Source organism: Copadichromis virginalis, linkage group LG20 (assembly GCF_057382275.1).
Source record: "Copadichromis virginalis isolate Kocher_CV1m ecotype Utaka linkage group LG20, C_Virginalis_male_GT1.1, whole genome shotgun sequence".
NCBI lineage: Eukaryota > Metazoa > Chordata > Actinopteri > Cichliformes > Cichlidae > Copadichromis > Copadichromis virginalis.
Window position 1 is genome coordinate 23,717,020 of NC_140637.1, and position 17,333 is coordinate 23,734,352.

Below are 17,333 nucleotides of genomic sequence, written 5' to 3' on the forward strand. Positions count from 1 at the left end.
GGCTTCTTAAAAAGGCCAACATCTACAGACACGAAGCTAAACTTTAGCAAAATCACAGATTTATGTTACATTAACTGTACATCCAGGCAAGCCACATAATTTTGTTTTCTCCTCCGGTAAGATATTTGTTCTTCATTTGGCAATATGATCACTCAACATGGCTCAATACATCTGAAAGTTGTCTTTGTTGCTGGTATGATTTGAATTGAATAACTGAAATATAGCTATGATAAATATCTAGAAAGTCTTCTTTGATGGAAACAGAAAAATTGCACACCTCCCATAAGGGCACTCAAGACTTCTTTTTTTTTTTTTTGATACCCAAATTAGCACAAGAACATCTTTCAAAGAACCGCTAAAACTACATCTAATTGGTATCAAAAGATCCCTTCTTTAATATGATAAAGACACAAAAGACAATTTTCAGTTTTGAAGGGAAGGAATGAAAAGAATGAAATCAGATGTCACTTTCTGAAACCAATGTGTTAAGGTAATATCTCTACGCAAACAAAATATATACCAAACCTGTTTCCAAGCAAAACATCTACAATGTTTACAGATGTACAATGTGTTCATTGCTGCATATTTATGTTAATATACATGGTAGGTATGTTCTGTATTCAACACATACTCCATACTCTTAGGTGTAATTTTAATTCACCATCAGAGAAGTGAACTTCATTTTCCAGCCTGTTAACCACATGTTAATTTTAAACCTACAGGCTGGTTAAAGACAAAACAGGGTGAGAACAACAACATCAAAAGCTTAAATACACTAGGATAAGACAGCTGAATGAGTTTAAGGCATTTAGAGGTTACTCCTGACAGAACATAAAGGCTACAACAGCCTAAGCAGTCTGTCAAAATAACCCAGACTCAGACTTTTTTGTTTAATGCAATGTGATTTAAAATTAGCCCTTGGTGACGATCAACTGTGATATAAAATATTACAATTAAGATTACAATGAAAATTAAAGTCTAATTACTAAACACTAAATGTATGGTCCTCAGTTTCAAATGTAAGCAGAATATATCTACCCCTTAAAATATGCAGTTTAATTCATCACTTTAGTTTATTAGCATAACTACCTCCCATTCTGCCCCCATACATCAAACAGATGCAGATTTAGTGTTTAAAAATGTGTTGTCAAAACTAACTAGCAAGAAATAAATCAAAAACTCCAGCCTGCAGCCACTGTGCTGTGCAGAAAGCTCTGTGAAATATAGTGCAAAAAGCAATGTGGTAAATAGTTCATCAGCAAAACTGCAATAAGTGTTTAACTGCTATGTACTCATCATAATACTGAACCGCATTAAAGTTTTCATGTGTAACATTTTTGATGTCTTTGCTGGCCTCTACCACTTGACAGGCTCAGCTGATTGTAAAAGGGTGGTGCTTTCTAGTGTACTTAAACATAAATTAGAAATGAAAGATGCAATAAACAAACAATCTTTAGATCTTAGGGCTAGTTTAAAACCACAATGTCATACTGGGTGTATAAGCTGAAGCCATTTGAGGTAGACAGAAACCATGTTAGAGTATGTACTTTCATACTGCCTAAAACCTATCCTATCAATAGTCTGACAAACTGTTCAATTGAATCATAATCCCTAGATTTCTGGCCCAGTGTGAGACTCCTATGGTCCCACCCAAGACTAATAGGGAACCACTGATCTAGTGCAGGGGCACTACAACATCATGATCCATGAAGGCTTGAGAAGTGTAATGAAAAGGAGTGGGGGGCTTGGAACTGACACAACTACCAGAAAGAAATCAATGCCGCTTGTCTTCAATGTCTCAAGTCAACAGCAGCATTTAACCTCAGTCCTACAACCAGAAACAATTGAGGATTAATTTACAAGGCATAATCTTTTAAATAGAATCTATGGCATTCGACCATTGTCTCAGTGTGTCCCCTTGAGATATCCCCACCCCATACCCACATATATAAGTTTATAGCCCAAAATTCCTAATGCCAGGCCTCATGCCCATTTAACAGTCTCACGTTGTTCTAGAGAATAGAGATTAAAAATATATACTATTGACTTATTGACTTCCAGTGTATGTTTTCTCTTTTTTCCTATATTTTTTTCAAGTTAAAAAGACCCCTTTATCACAATGCAAGCTCAGAGGTCTTTTCTACACTCACTCACGCATACATGTTCACTCATTCAGTCACACACACACACACACACACACACACATATATATATATACTGTATATTTATATATATATATATATATATATATTTATATATATTAGAAGATTTTTTTAGCTGAGAAATTAGGCAAAGTAGATTATGTTCATTTGGACGGAATTCATTCAAAATGAGAAGGAATTAAACTTTCTCCAGTTTCCCTTTTTGATGAGGACAAGATTTGAGGGATTTGGGAAGCGCTACAACATCACATGACTACTCAAGAGCAGGTAGCAAGGTAAAAGGAAGAAGAAATAGATAAAAGGCCTGATCTTGTACAAGGCAGAGAGATGGGCAGACGATATGGCTCTCTGTGGCATGTGCATCCAATGGCCCTACAACAGTAAGAGAAAATGTACATAGTTTAAAAGAGGGTTAGGAAAAATAAAACTAAGACCAAAAAAATAAATAAAGCACTGGACCGAGATGAAGAACATGAATGATTTAAATGGAAAGAAAGCTAAAGCAATCGTGCAAGAATATGTTGCAAGTTAAAGGAGGGGAGTGGAAGGGAAAAAGAATATTCTGTCTGCCTGATTCATCGGTACACCAGGTGAGATATGGTGCCAGTTTTGAAGTTGAGCTGATGGTTGGGCACAAAGTTGTGCTGAGGATTCTTTCGCGTGCACATATCTTTTGCATACAAGCCCATGCACGAGTCACATGACACTTTCGAACAGTTCACACAGGTGTGTGATGCACCTGGCTTGTTGCAAAACCCGCATCGCGATCCCCCCATGCTTATTCGCTCACTGCTGCCTCCCTTTGGTGTTGTCAAGGCAACAGACTTGCTGGGAAACAGCTTAGTGGACATGAGGGGCTTCTCCACCATCTGAGGGTGAGGGTGGGGATGAGAATGTGAGTGGGTCAGTGTGAGGGGGTGTGGATGGAGATGGGAGTGAGTATGAGTATTAGAGTAGACAGAGAGCTTTTCCTTGACAGGAATGTATCCATCAAGAGGTCGTGGAGATTTTAGATGGTAGTCCTGCAGGCCACAGCAAGGGGAGGGGTCCACATCATGACAGGCAGAACAGAGGATCATGTCACACCTCTGGCAGGAGGCCATTGTGGTGCAGCCCAGCCCGCAACCCTGGCACTTCACACTACCATGACCTTTGTGCAGCCACCCATCCCTTCCATCTCGAGGCTCTCTGGATAGAGGTCGAGACGGGGTCTGCCTTCCTCCTGTGCCAGCCCCACCCCTCTCTGTGTACAAGTCAATCTCATCTAAAGAGGATGGATGGTAGGATGTGTAGGGATCCGCTGGGGGAGGTGACTGAATTGGGAAGAAATCTGCAACAGGGCTATAGGAAGGTGGAGCAACCACAGAGGAAAGAGATATTGAGGTGCTGGGCCTGATGATCTCATCTTTCATATCCTCCTCTGCATCCACAAATAGAGGCTCCTTCCTCAGACTCAATGAAGCCTTCAAGACAGGCTTGCTAACCGCTGCATGCCAGTGACCAGCCCCATCTGTAACATCCACAGACTTAGATGGTCGGCTACCTCGCCTAAGGTGGTGGGCATGAGGCTTTTCTATATCCAATGGCCGCACGGACAGCCGAGCCATATCTGCCCCAAGGCTGTCACGTCTGCGGAGCGCTTCAGCACAGCCAGCTGCATCATCTCTGCAACCTCTGCGGAGCTCCAGGGCCTCCAGTTCTGACGCTGAACCACGGGCCAGAGCCACTACCTCTCCCAGAAGACGACACTCTGCCTGGGCCAGGAAGAGTTCAAATGCCAACTGCCGCAGATGATTTGCACCTCCTGGATGCTCCTGCAAATGGAACTGCGAATCATGGTCACAGGTGTAGCCAATGGTGCGCATTAAAGTTCGGAGTTCAGCATCAGAAATGGCAGACTGCAGATGGTACACATATGGGCCAGTGAAGGTCTTAAAGAGAGAAATGAGAATCAGCATAAGTGTCAGTTGTTTAAAACAGGCTGACATGAAGCCAAAAATAAAGACAAAAACATATAGAAATGCACATCTTTATATGAAAAAACAGATGATTAGCACAAATTACAACAACCTCAATGTAAAGCTGCAATGGCCACCTCTCTAATAACAAATACTTATTTTAGATATAGTTCTAGATAGAATTAGCTGATAGATTCAAGGGAAAAACAAACAAAGTGCTTTAGAAAACCACCAGAAGTGGGGACAACTATTTTTTTCCTTTTTGGGTGGCAGAAGGCTGTCTAACATGTACAGAAATTTCCCATAGACAATCAGTTAACTTGATATCTTGTGAGGGTGAACGCCATAAGATCATTCATAACGGTTTCGGCTCTGTGTGCAAGGACATTTCCCTCTCCTATTAGGTTAGAAATGTTTCACACCAAACAACTTCGTATTGAGTTGCAGTGCTTTCCCTCTAAGAAGACAAGTAGAGCTAAAGAATGCCAGCAACATAAATCCCCAAAGCAAAACAGAGGGGTCAAGAGTTACAGCTTTCCTTTTAATCTGTCACTTATTCACCGAGCAGAAGCAATCATAATAACAGGTCCTCTTTGCATGTGTGTTCACTAAAATTACAAATCTATACAAATTTTAAAAGTTTCAGAAAAATGTTCTTACTTTTAGATATTAATTTACTAAAAAACATGTCAAGCAGTTTATGAAACAGGGGATAACCACTCATGTACTTTCAGATATGCTGGTGGGATCAAACTTTTGTTTGTATACACACTTAATGGTGTACACACTCTTAAGATTATGCAGATATCAGATATCTGCATAAAGCCTGAGAATGTGTACACAAACATAAAAGTTTCGCTTCCATAATAAAGGTCAGGAAAGATATTCATATATATTGCCTGCAAAAGACAGTCTGAAAGATATGCAAATTCACAAAAGTATTTCGGTGTACACACGCACTGCCCTGATTAATTGCCAAAGCTCAGTATCTCAAAGCTCAAGACTGGACAATAATGATTCATTCTGTTATAACAAGTGTATTAATAGTGAAATTTTGGCTATTAGAGTAAACTAATCTAAGCAAAGTATATTAAATATCCCATCAATAAAATAAAGTCACCTTTATACATCTGAATTCCTTCTTCCAAGGGAAGAGCAGGAGGTTGGTGCAGATGGTTTCCAGGGTATGGAAGGCTCTCTCCAGGCCCTTCAGGTTAACTCCTCTCTGGGAGCGGAGGGAGTTCTCCACTACCTCATAGAAACGCACCATGCGAAATCGCTGTGCCGGATCTGGCTGATAGGCTCCTAGCAGAGCTGTGGCTGTGGAAAGTAAGGCCTCACTGTCCTTGTGTCTGCTTCTTTCCCCTTCTTGCGTACTTCCAGTCCCCCTGTTATCCCCTCCTTCCTCCAGGCGCTTCTCCAGTGCTGTCACATACCTCCGGAACAGGTCCTCTTTTAACTTGGCATCCATTATTAGCAGCAGACTATTAGTCAGCTGTTATACTTTTCTGAGAGAGCCTCACACCTTTTAGCATGCCCAACCACAAAATGCCACATTCAGACACCATTTTTGGTTACCATTTTTTAAACCGTATACACTAATTGTTAATGTTGCGGAGAGATGGCAGAGGAGTCAGTCTTTGCATCCACTCAGTAGCACATCCTCTAAGCAAGAGGTGCAGTTTTCTAGTGCTTTCAGTTGGTGTAGCAAGGCTGTAGCCCATAAGGATGCCTTGGTATGAGCATCTCTGGTTTTGGCTCAAAACCTGACTTGTTTCCCAAAAAACAGGCTTCTGGCATGCAAGATAACGTCAGGGGGAGGTTTTCCTTGGCACACAGACTTGCATCTATTCCATTGCTTGGTTTCAGCATTGGTAGAGTTCAAGGTCACTCATCAAGACGACAGATTCATGATCTTGGGGTTGTTGTCAGCCATGTCCAAGCTGAAATGACACAAGCAATATCTGTTAAGATAAAAATATCATTTTCGATTCTAGCCAAATGAAAATGCAATTTAACTGTGGTTAAGCATGTTTTGAAATATCTAGAGGTTCAGATAAGAGGGAAGATACACTAATCCAGGACCATCTCTGTAGAGATGTGAAGATGGATTCGTTTGGGTGGGTGGGTAGGTGGGTTTTTTGTCTGTCACATAGTAAAAGGGCTTCTTTTTTTTATTTTGTTTGTTTTACAATGTACATAACCAAGAAAAAGGCCAGTGGAATTATAGCTTAAATAAGCAAGAGAGGAACTCATTACTGATGTATACATCCCTCTCACACGTTTGCGCCAGTGTAAGCGTTTCAGCTATTGGTACTACATGCGTGTAAACCAGAGTGGCGCTAACCCTAGCCCTAGCTTAGCTTCCAACTCAAAACTCATAAACAAACACATCGTGAAAATAGTACGAGGCTTGAACAACAGGAGAGCAAACATTTTGCTCTCAGATTCTTGCAAGCTGGCTGGCTGGCTATACCTGTTACCTGAAAATCTCTGCGAACATCCGCTCAACGAGCTAGCAACCAATGAGCCTTAGCCAGACTCATGCTTTACAACTGCGTATCTACTACAACAAATTTAGTCCACCGTGACCAATGGCAATATAAAGTAATACTCTTAGAGCGTATACATTAATTCTCCATGAATCTCAAACCCGATGCTGCCACTGCTATGGCCCCCCTACTGAATATAAGCTAAACAGTGAACGCCCATTTCAGCGTAGCTGGTTAGCTAACAATTGCTTTCGGCTAGCAGGGCGTTCCATCGCTACACAGACATTATTCGCCAGTTTAAAATAAAATATCAAGACACAGCGAGTTTTTAAGGTGACCTTCTTTTGGGACCAAGCGTTAATGCGCTCCCACTAGGGGATCAAGACGTTTTTTCAAACAGAAATACCACCATTCGCAAATCTTACCTTTAACAAGTGCTAATCATGGCTAGCTACGCCTCCTCAGCTGTTGGAAATTCCCAGTATAACAACACGCATGCGCTCAATCCTGACAGTTCATCAGCATCAGGAGCCCACGTGCTAGGGAAGACGGGATACAGACCCCCAACTACATCATCCACAGTCTTCATTCATTTTTGTTTTTGTTTTGCTTGGGGGGAAAAAATATAGGCTCGCGTGCGCGCAGAGACAGATTTCCCGGGTTCATAATGATTTGCCGAAGGTATGCATTTAGTGGTGTGGATTTCCTGCTTTTTCGTTGTATTAGTGCCTGAATAATTTTGATTTATTTGTATAACTATATATTGTAATATTTTCAATGTCTCTGGGGGGTTTCAAAATCTAGTGGGAGGGGTGTGTCACAAATTTAGTAAATATGTCGTACAATTATGTGTTACGATGTTTACTTTCGCCGGTAACCCCGCCCCCTCGCGCTTAAAAAAGAACAAGAACCCGATGACGTCGTCACGGGGACGGTTGGTGCTGGTGGTTGAACCGACTCAGTGAAGAAAAGAAATGGCGATGCTCGGAGGCTTTAGCGCAGCACCTCACAAGAAGAACGCCTCGGACGGGAGCAATGACGTGTCCGAATTCGTCTGTCCAGTTTGCCTCGAAATATTCGACAGTCCCGTGACAACACAGTGTGGACATACGTGAGTATTTTTGCCGTTTATTTTCGGTCGCCCTCCCCCTAACCCGCGTCTGCCACCAACGATACAGTGAAAAGAGGCAAAAACAATGGAGGAAAGGGCTTCACTTTAAATGTGTCGTCACACCAGAGTTGCAAAATATCGGCCTCGCGAGTGTCTTCTCGTGCTACGACCCCGTTTTTTCTGTTTTTCTCTCTCGAATATGTGACAAAAACAGTTCCAGCTTGCTAAATCAGTTTCAGTTTTGTTTACATCAAAAAGGAGGCCTCACTTGGGAGTTGTAGTTTGGATGTGTATTGCTCTAACTCTTGAAACCACTTTAAAGAACTACAAGTCCCTGGCTATTCTCGAGGTGGGGGACTTTCCATATGAGTTACAGGAAGGTCCAGTCACTAGCATAATAAAGGTTTGTTTTAGTGACAGTATTTGTTCTTTGTTTTTTCTCATGGCAGGCCATGCGTTAATGCAAACAGAGTTGTTGCATGTTTTTGTTTTGGTTTGTTTGTTTTTATTTTTTATATATATATATATATATATATTATTAATTTATTTTTTTTTTTTAAAGCCTAAGGTAACCAGAGCTCAAATTAAAACTGACAATTTAGTTGATTTCTCTTGTGTAGCAATCACATTCTTTCACCCATCTCTTGACAGGTTTTGCCACAGTTGTTTGCAGGAATGTCTGCGTCCACAGAAGCCCGTTTGTGCTGTATGTCGAGGTGCTCCGGGCCACTGGACTAAAGCTGCTCAACTCGAGGCACTTATTCAATCTTCTGTGGCAGCTTGTAAGGGTTGTGGCACACAGGTAAGTTTCACTACAGACCAAAAGCTAAAATATCACTGAACTGACTCCCATTTATGAAGCAATCACAGAGGGTGAAGATCCAATAACTGCACATGCATAATCTTAATGTTTTGCTGTGTCTAAATTTCTGTCTTTATATTTAGATAATAGCAACAATTTTATGATGATGGTCATATACTGGAAGTTACTGATATGTGTCACTCCTCCCCCAATTAGGTTGGGCTTTCTAAGATGAGAAGCCACACAGCTGCCTGTTCAAAATACCAGGAGTACATTGAGGAGGGAGTCAGGACAACTGCCCAGAGTCAGCCTGCCATCGTCAGGTGGGGAAAGAAGCAGAACAATTATTTGCTATTCCCTACATAATAAAGCAAAATGGTTTACACTGTAGAGTCAGACTTTGCATGCAATTACTGCTGCTTGTTGGGTTGTATAAATTAAAGGTCACCTTTGGACCAACACTAATCCAAAGTGAAAAAGGAAAAGAGTGTAGCCCTGTCAGTCGTTTCAGTGAGAGGGCTTCATTAATGCAGCAGAAAGTACTGTACATAGGAAATAGAGTTCTGTTGGCCCAATCAAATATATTCAATGATATGATTTATGGTAGATTTCACTGTAACTTAAGTGCCAAATGTAAACAGTTGACCTGTTCATTGTGACAAATGATGGAATATCTTCTCGTGATATAAAATTCCCTATGTTTATAGTATTATAAACTCTTGGCAGTACATTGTTGTTTGATAAGACTCCAAAGTCGTGACTCTATTACTGCCTTGTTTCACTGGCATGCCTAACATGTCAGTCAAATAAGAAAAGCTCTCTTGCGGTTTTACTTTATGTAGTGTATACATTTTGCACTTAAGGTAAAAAAATAAAATAAATAGAAGTTTTAGCACAAACGGGATTTCAAATTGAACCCAATCTTGATTGCAAGAAAAATAGTATTATAAAGTATGATCAAGCATATGCTAAGCATTCTGTATTTTACCTGTCGTAATTTCTGATTGTAATTTTTCCAGAGTGTATAGAAAACAGTACAACATTCATCTTTAGAAAACATAAAACACTATTATTGTCAAGTTGTATGAAGTGGATGTGGTTTTTATCATATATGGATGTTAAGTATTTATGACAACTGTGCTTCCTGGAGAAAGTTCCGAGAAGATGGTTTGAGAAGCCGTCGCTTGTAATGAGGTTATTATGACTAATCAGGAAGTAGCCTTTTGGGGGGGGCAGCCCGAACAGCAGCCTTTAAAACTAAGAATCCACACATTGTGGCATGTTGTTCCAACACTGTTTAAAGTAAGAAACCGATCCCAGTATTTATTTATTTTGTTATTTAACCCTCCAGACCTTTGTGCCATGAAACAGATTCCTATTATTAAAAAGAAAAAGGAATAACTGTCACTTTTAAGTCTTTCTCAAGCTCTTTCAGCTGGTGCAAAGTTGATGTGACAAGAGATAAAGATTGGCCACTAACTGTGGTAAATGTCCACTTATTTCTTCATAAGCTGATGCCTGTTACATTTCAAGTGTAATCATGTAGTTGAGAACCAAACCTTGTGACATTTTATTATTTCTGTTTCATTGCCACAGTTCAGTGCCAAATCGCTACACCTTCACCTGCCCCTACTGCAACTGCCAGAACCTCGACCAGGATGGCCTGGTTGAACATTGCACAACCCAACATGCTCGAGATGCACGCCAAGTGGTAAAAAAAACAAAACCTATTCTGTCATAATTCTGAGTTTCCACACACTTACTGGCTTCAGCTGGGTTAATAATGTGTTTCAAAGATCGTTTTATTACCTTCATGTTTTCTTTAGGTGTGCCCCATCTGTGCCTCGATGCCTTGGGGGGATCCTAACTACAGGAGTGCTGACTTTTTCCAGCACCTGAAGATCAGACACACTTTCTCCTATGATACATTTGTTGTAAGTAAAGCACTCTCTGTTTATTTGTTGTTGGGTTTTTTTTATGTTAATAAGAATTTAAGTGATTTTTTTTTTTTTTCTTTTCTTCCCCTTCTCATGCTTATGACCTCCCAGGATTATTCCACAGATGAGCACACAATGATTCAGGAGGCTTTACAGCGCTCCCTTATGGACCACTGAAGTGTGAAAACAATCCACCGGTGGAGGGAATCCAGTGAAATGAAGGGATGATGGTCTTGAAAAGACAAAAACACACAGTGTCATCATTCATCTAGAATGGGGATGGTGGTACTGACTTATGGGTAATTATTTTTCATAGGGAACTGGTATCGTAACTATGAATATATAGGTTTATTATTCTGAAAATAAATTGCGCAATATGGTTAAAAAAACAAAAACATAGTGTACTGTTTGATTTAGGAGTAATACTGTGTTTCTGGTGTGATAATCACTTATCTTCCCCTCCCCCCAGCTGAGTCTGTAGACTGGATAGTTTGTTAGGTATCTGCTAAACTATGTTTAAGCTGTTTGTTTATCAATGACAAAGTGTCATCTAGCAACAAAACATCCAAACTTGCGATTTAAAAATTCTGCAGTCAATACTTGATCTTATGAGAGGGTCTAACCACTAGGTGGCTACCTATTGCCAGCAGACAACAAACTTCACTCCATGAAGTCTTCAAGTAACAGAAAAATATATTATACTAATTCTACTCGCATGTTAATGCAAAAGGGTAAAGGGACTTTTATTTCTTTTTCTTTTTTTGACCACAGTTCTTCAGCAGATGGGGGGGGGGAACTGTCTTTTCAGTGCTGTCTTTGATTGAAGCGCGTGTGTTTGTGTATTAGAGTGTGGCTGGGTGTGTTCATTCTGTTTTGACAGATCTACTGGTAAGAATAAACAATGAGGGTCAAACACAGCTAGAGATGGCATTTTTGCTTTTTTGTGATGTTTCTCCCTTATGTCTTTGTGCCTGCTGGTAGATCTTGTTTTCAACCTTCCAGAACTCATAGGGCTAACACAGTAGTTCATTCAGTGAATCTACAGATGCAAGTATTTAAAAAAAAAAAAAAAAAAAAAAAAAAATCTGTGTTTGGGTTCATTTGGTCACTTTCATGTGAGAGTTTATTTGCATGTGTCTAAACCACAAGAGGGCAGTAGAGTTCTACATTTCTGTGACAACATCACAACAGCTGGTTCTTGCAGGACATAATTGAAGACAGATTTCATTCTATAAGTGTGCTTTACCCAGTGCTTTGTTCTCCACTTATTACTTTTGTTTTAATACAAAAAATCACCGGTATTTCAATATTTAGGCTTTTGGTGGGGTTATTTGTCATTGTTAAAACAAAATAACCACATTTTCGGTTTGTGCAGTTGATGAAGTGACATAACAAAAGACTTTAAATGTAACTTATTGATGTGTGTTTCTCATGCCCAGTGTCTTAGATGGTCTATACTAAAAACACTCCAGTTTCTTGTGGCTATCACTTTCTCCTTTACTTCAACAGCTTTGAAACATAAAGATCCATGGTCATTTATATGTATGCTTCCAAAAAGACGGCATGTGCAGTTAGGAAAACGAACAAAAAATCAGTACAACTTTGCTTGATCTTCTTTTTACTGGATGTCTTTGGGGGGAGTTTTTGTTTTTTGGGGTGGGGGGTCTTTCTTTGCAATTGTGTTCTTTTTACATTAATGATTCTTTCAACTTAGTTGTAAGATTACCCACGTAGAACAGGCTCGTTTGTCTTCTGCCAACAGGTAAATAACAAAAATCTTAACACAGCAGATTAAGTAGCTCTAGAGCAGAACCTCAATGCCTTCTCACCTAGTCTTTGGTTCCACTTTGAACTAGATATTTTCTTTTTTCTTTCTTTCTGTCTTGTGCAATGTGTAATAATTTTGTATGTTTTTTTCTAATGTTTAATGAACTTTTTGTTTTTTTTGTTTGTTTGTTTTTTCTCTTTCTCAATATATCTCTCATTCTCTTCTGTCAGCCCTACTGTCAGCAGGTGCTAAATCCTGATGAATTAAAGCTCTTTAATTATTTAAACCCTGGCCCCAGAAATCAGGTGCAGTGATTTATACCTGTGTGTATGAGACATGCGGGGGAAGAAACAACACTCGGTGCTGATGGATGACCACTGTGTGTGTGTTTGTGTGTGAGCGGGAGGATTTAAACAGAAAGCACTGTTCACAGCACTGCGAAAACCGGACGTGCCCAGTTGTCATAATCTGGCTATGAGCAAAAGCTGTGGATGAAGGAAGGCAAGCTTTCTGCAAGCCTTTCTTTGTACATTTGAAGTCAAGCCAGGGTCGTGTTATAACGACAAAGATCTCGCAGCGTGGTTTTACATGTATGTGTAACTTCATGATGAAACTCGGGGCTCTTCAGTGTACATTGTCCTCGGAGAGAGAAAACCCTCTCATCTCTCCTCCCTTTTTTTTTTTTTTTTTTTTTTTCTTTCATCTGTAATTACTGTAGCTAAATGATATTACGGCTTTACACCTAGCTCTACTGAGAATCTCATCCACCAAACTTCTTGATGTCACCCCCCGTTCTTATCCTTTCTTCTCGTTACGTTTCCCCCAATCAGGTTTTTGCTCCTGGCAGATAGAGGAGTGATGTTAGCTGTGAGAGAACTAACGAGATACTCGAGTGCTTCTGGGCAGGAAGGAAGTCGAGCTGAAAAACATGGCAGGGAGAAGTCTTTCTTGTCTGTTTGGTGGCGCAGCTTAAAAGGGAGAGGGGGGCCAAGGTGGGGAATAGGAAAAAGGGAAGAGAAGTGAACACATTGAATAAAAATTTCATAAAGTTCAGTGTGTGGTTTCTTTGATGCGAGCAGTGGATGGTGCGTACAGTCTGCAGGCTCTGTAGAGGCAGCAATTAATGGTACATGTGCCCAAAGGCAAACTGTGAGAGGTGTGGGGACGGTGGCTCGTTTTGTGTGTCGTACCATCACTATACCCGAGACATCTCTTTGCTGTCTTTTGTTTTCATTCACTGTATTGTAAACCTTCTCTTTCACCTGAACACTGATTAAAAAGAATCGCTCCTGAACTTGTATGAAGTCCATATTGTTCATGCCTGGTAGCTGTCTAAATTGTTTTCCCCACACCAGTGACACTTGAACACGGCAAATTCAGCCATCAGTTTTGTGACATCAGTGAAATTGCACTCTTTGCAGACTTTCACGTCATCGTGAAACTGATCTGTAGAAAAAGGGGCGAAGCAAGACTTCATCTGTTTGCTTTTTAGCACGATTTAATGTTTTAACAGACTCAGAACGATGGGTTTCATCCAACCCTAAAACTGTGTGTTTTGCCCAAAAACTTTTGTTCAGAGAAAAAGAAGTGGTAGGTAAGGTTCATCGCCTTGTTCTTTTGGTGGAAGATATAGCGTATAGAGTGACTACATATGTAGCGGTCACCTTTAAAAAATAGTTTTCTAACATTACATGTAATGTATTTCTGGGTGACAACAGACAGGAACTCCTGGAAAGTTCTATCTTGGTCTGTTTCCCTCTCGGTTTTGCTGAGGCAGGTATCTCTGATGAGGTGCGGGGCATGTGAGGAGAGCACTGGGAGTTTGTTCACCGAAATATTCCTCAAAGTCAGGAGAAACAGGAAGAGTGGGAATCCTGCCACCCGGGTGCTGCAGCTCAGCAGGTCGGTCCTCTCAAATGTTTGAACAGAAAGTGCCAGTGGGCTTCCCCGACATCAATACTGGTTCTACACCAACTCATCTTCCGCTTTTAAACTCTTAACAACCGACCCCCTACCCCAACCAGACACGCGCGCACACACACTTCTTGTCTTGCTAGCCTAAGAGCATCGAGTCTTAACTTTGATTTAATAACGCCTGCAACCAACTTGGCCCTGTATCAGCTTAAGTGAAACTTGCATATCTTGTCTGTGCGCATGTTCTATTTTTGCACCCTGACTTTTGCCAGTGTTATGACAGAGGTACTTAGAATTGTAAGAACAACATAGTTTATCTTTATTATTGTCTCTTAAAGACTGGGAAATGTATGGGAAATGTAATTCAATATACCACAAGGAAAGAACAGTTTTTGCATGTATTTTGTTTATTCAAGCAAAAGTTTTGTAATTTTTTCTAAAGCTACTGTATGTCCTTCCCCAAATGTGGCTGCAAAAGCATCGTGGAAAAAAGCCCTTACATTAGTTTTTAGGAGACCCTGTAAAAGCTTGGAAAGTTCTGAAAAATCACTGTTTCTGCAGAAATATTCTCCTGGAAGTGAAAATGAATATGAAGCATGTTGATATAACTATCAGGAGAATTGCTAATCATTGCTTCCTCATTTATTTATTTATTTGAAATTCACACAGCCGCTGTACTAATATTTGAAAGTTAAGTCCTCTACGGTGTTTTTAAAAAATAAAATAAAAAAGCGGCAGGGTGGGCGAAATCCCTGGTGTGTATGTGCGCATTGATGTCACAGTGGAGTATCAGGCCAAGTGAGGCGATCTGATCTAAATCTTACCCCCCCTCACTTTACCATTTTAGACCAACTAAGATGAGTGGAAGAGAGTGAGGCCCAAGGCTATTATTCTCCCATTAATTTTTCCATTTGAAATCAAACCTCAGCGGGCATGCAAGAGGGAATCGGGGGGGGGGGGGAGGACTACAGTGGGGATAACCTTATCAGGATTGGGGGAGTGTGTGAGGGGGACAAATGTTAGTTGTAGCAGTATTAATGTCCAATAGGGGAGGCAATTTCACTTTCAAAGCAATGCTTGTTATTAAAGTGTCTGCCCACTTCTTCTTCCATGGTCCAGAATGGCCCGTGGGAAAACTGCATGACATTAAAACATTGTTTTTTAGCTCTATGGTTATGAAAACCCACAGAAACATAACTTTGATTATTTTGATTGGGTGTTTTTTGTTGTTGTTGTTGTTGTTGTTGTTGTTTGTTTTAAATCAGATAGTTTAATCTGTCCATCTAACTGTCACTGCTACAAAAAGAGACACATCTGTACAGTCCAGTAAATCCTCTCAATTCAATTAGGATTTCTCAGTTCTCTTCCATTTTCTTTTACATCATTAATTTCATACAGCACATTTTGTATCTTTACAATGCCTCATCACATGCCTACATCCTGGGGAGACCTGGTAACCTCCAGTCCTCCATCCTACCTACCCACACAAGCGCATACACACCTCCTCGACCTCACACTTCCTCTTCAAGCCTCTTTCAGTTCCACTCACTTACCCCCCCCCCCCCCCCCCCTTTCTTTATAAAAGCGCCAGTGCTTGCTAATCTGTCAATCAGATGTTGTCCTGTTGTGGCGATGATGGGGGTCCGTGACGGTGTTCCACACACCTCCTGCAGCTCGCAGCTCGGCGAGTAGCTCGATGATTAACCAGGCAGGTACTGAGTCAAACTGCTGACAGCATAAACACACTGACAGCTGATTTGAAAGACAATGCTCCCACTCCCTCCACTTAACTTGTCATGGCAGTCAAAGCACCTTCTCACTAAACTTGTGGCATATTAGGCAAAGATGGAGGGAAACACTGATTTATAGCATCACACTCATAAATGGTCACACATAAACAAAACAAAAAAAGAAATACTTATAAGCATTTCCAAATATTCATAAGTGCTTATGTTTGCACAAAAAATCTGATCAATTATTGAAATTATAAAGAACAACTAGTGAATAGTTGATAACTGTAAAAAGAAAAATGCAGCTACCAGGGAAAGATTTTCACATTTCCTATTTTAACTGTATCTTCAAAAGTGAAGGCCAGAAACAGCAGCACAGCATTTCCTTGTCTCTCCTGGATTAATAGTCCAACACTTCCCAATTATTAACCATGTCTGTTTTGTACCATTCATATTCAAAGCTATTTGCCTCCCTACACTTCCTGTGCTTTGTATTCTGAGTCTTTACAGGAGGGAATGGACGATCCAGGCAGATCTGTCACTCAAACCGCAGCCCCCGACCACCAGTCGCTGCCCAACAAACTGTCGTCCATATACCTCCATCGGCTCCGGTACCTCCTCGGCTCAATGAGTAACTAACCTGCAGGTAGTGAATCAAACTGCTGACAAGCACATGAAGGGGACCAGAGGGGTGGGGAGAAGGAGACTGTGTAGGTGGATTGATAGAAAGATGAAAAGGGAGGGGAGGATAGAGATGACAATGGCATTATTTCATAGCCCACCTTGGTGACGTAACCTTTAACTTTGCATAAAAAGATGAGTCCCTTTCCTGTTGGTCCAGCCACACTTTTTCCCGTTTTCGCCTCATTTCCCCCCTCTCGCTTCTCTAAGTGGCAAGCTTTGATGGGCTGTCCCTGTCTCTCATCTTGTCTTCTTAGACAGATGAGTGCTGTCAGTGCTGTCATCACTGCCCAGCTAAACATTAATGACTCTCTTGCCTGACAAGTGTTGGCGGGGCAGAGAAGAGGTGAAAGGGGGACGCCTCTGGACAAAACAAGGAATGAAAAGGAGAAGTGATGGCTTTATCTGCTTGACAGATTCTCTTTTGTCTCTCTGAACTTGTGTATATGTATGTGTGCCATCAGCAGATTCTTGGCTTGACATGACGGTTTTATTGCCCTGTTTTTCTTCCCCTCTGAGGAGATGAACCTCTTTGTATTCCCATTGCCCCTCATCCTTCCTACTGGCATTGCTGACATTCCTTTCAAGCATCTGTGTGTATGTGTGAGTGTATGTGTACATATATATATATCTACACACGCAGGCTTGTGGTGTCTGTGCCAGTCGTAGTTTGGAGGGCCGTGTTTGTTTCCTTCATATCCTCGTGTGCTTTCTTGAAGAGAGCATCCTGAACTTTGATGTTGGCACCAGTGATAGTGATGACGGCAGGTCACAGTGA

At 40.9% G+C, this 17,333-nt stretch overlaps 2 protein-coding genes across 4 annotated transcripts; one reads left to right on the forward strand and one right to left on the reverse strand.

Moving 5' to 3' along the window:
• Positions 1 to 278: 278 nt before the first annotated feature.
• Positions 279 to 7,103, reverse strand: spata2 (spermatogenesis associated 2). Of its 2 annotated transcripts, none has more exons than XM_085443044.1 (3): positions 7,038 to 7,103; positions 5,241 to 6,063; positions 279 to 4,093 (listed from the first exon to the last, which is right to left on the reverse strand). In XM_085443044.1, exons 2-3 carry the CDS (start codon positions 5,589 to 5,591, stop codon positions 2,738 to 2,740), a joined length of 1,707 nt encoding a protein of 568 aa, XP_085299170.1. In that variant the 5' UTR covers positions 5,592 to 6,063; positions 7,038 to 7,103; the 3' UTR covers positions 279 to 2,737. The 2 variants fall into 2 exon arrangements, with proteins under 2 accessions (XP_085299170.1, XP_085299171.1); XM_085443045.1 differs by lacking the exon at positions 7,038 to 7,103 and adding an exon at positions 6,604 to 6,846.
• A 109-nt stretch (positions 7,104 to 7,212) lies between these two features.
• Positions 7,213 to 12,521, forward strand: rnf114 (ring finger protein 114). 2 transcript variants are annotated; one of them, XM_085443047.1, is made up of 6 exons: positions 7,213 to 7,293; positions 8,375 to 8,525; positions 8,742 to 8,848; positions 10,122 to 10,236; positions 10,352 to 10,459; positions 10,574 to 12,521. In XM_085443047.1, the coding sequence occupies exons 1-6, from the start codon at positions 7,280 to 7,282 to the stop codon at positions 10,637 to 10,639; spliced, it is 561 nt and encodes a 186-aa protein (XP_085299173.1). In that variant the 5' UTR covers positions 7,213 to 7,279; the 3' UTR covers positions 10,640 to 12,521. The 2 variants fall into 2 exon arrangements, with proteins under 2 accessions (XP_085299173.1, XP_085299172.1); XM_085443046.1 differs by lacking the exon at positions 7,213 to 7,293 and adding an exon at positions 7,521 to 7,723.
• Positions 12,522 to 17,333: the final 4,812 nt, after the last annotated feature.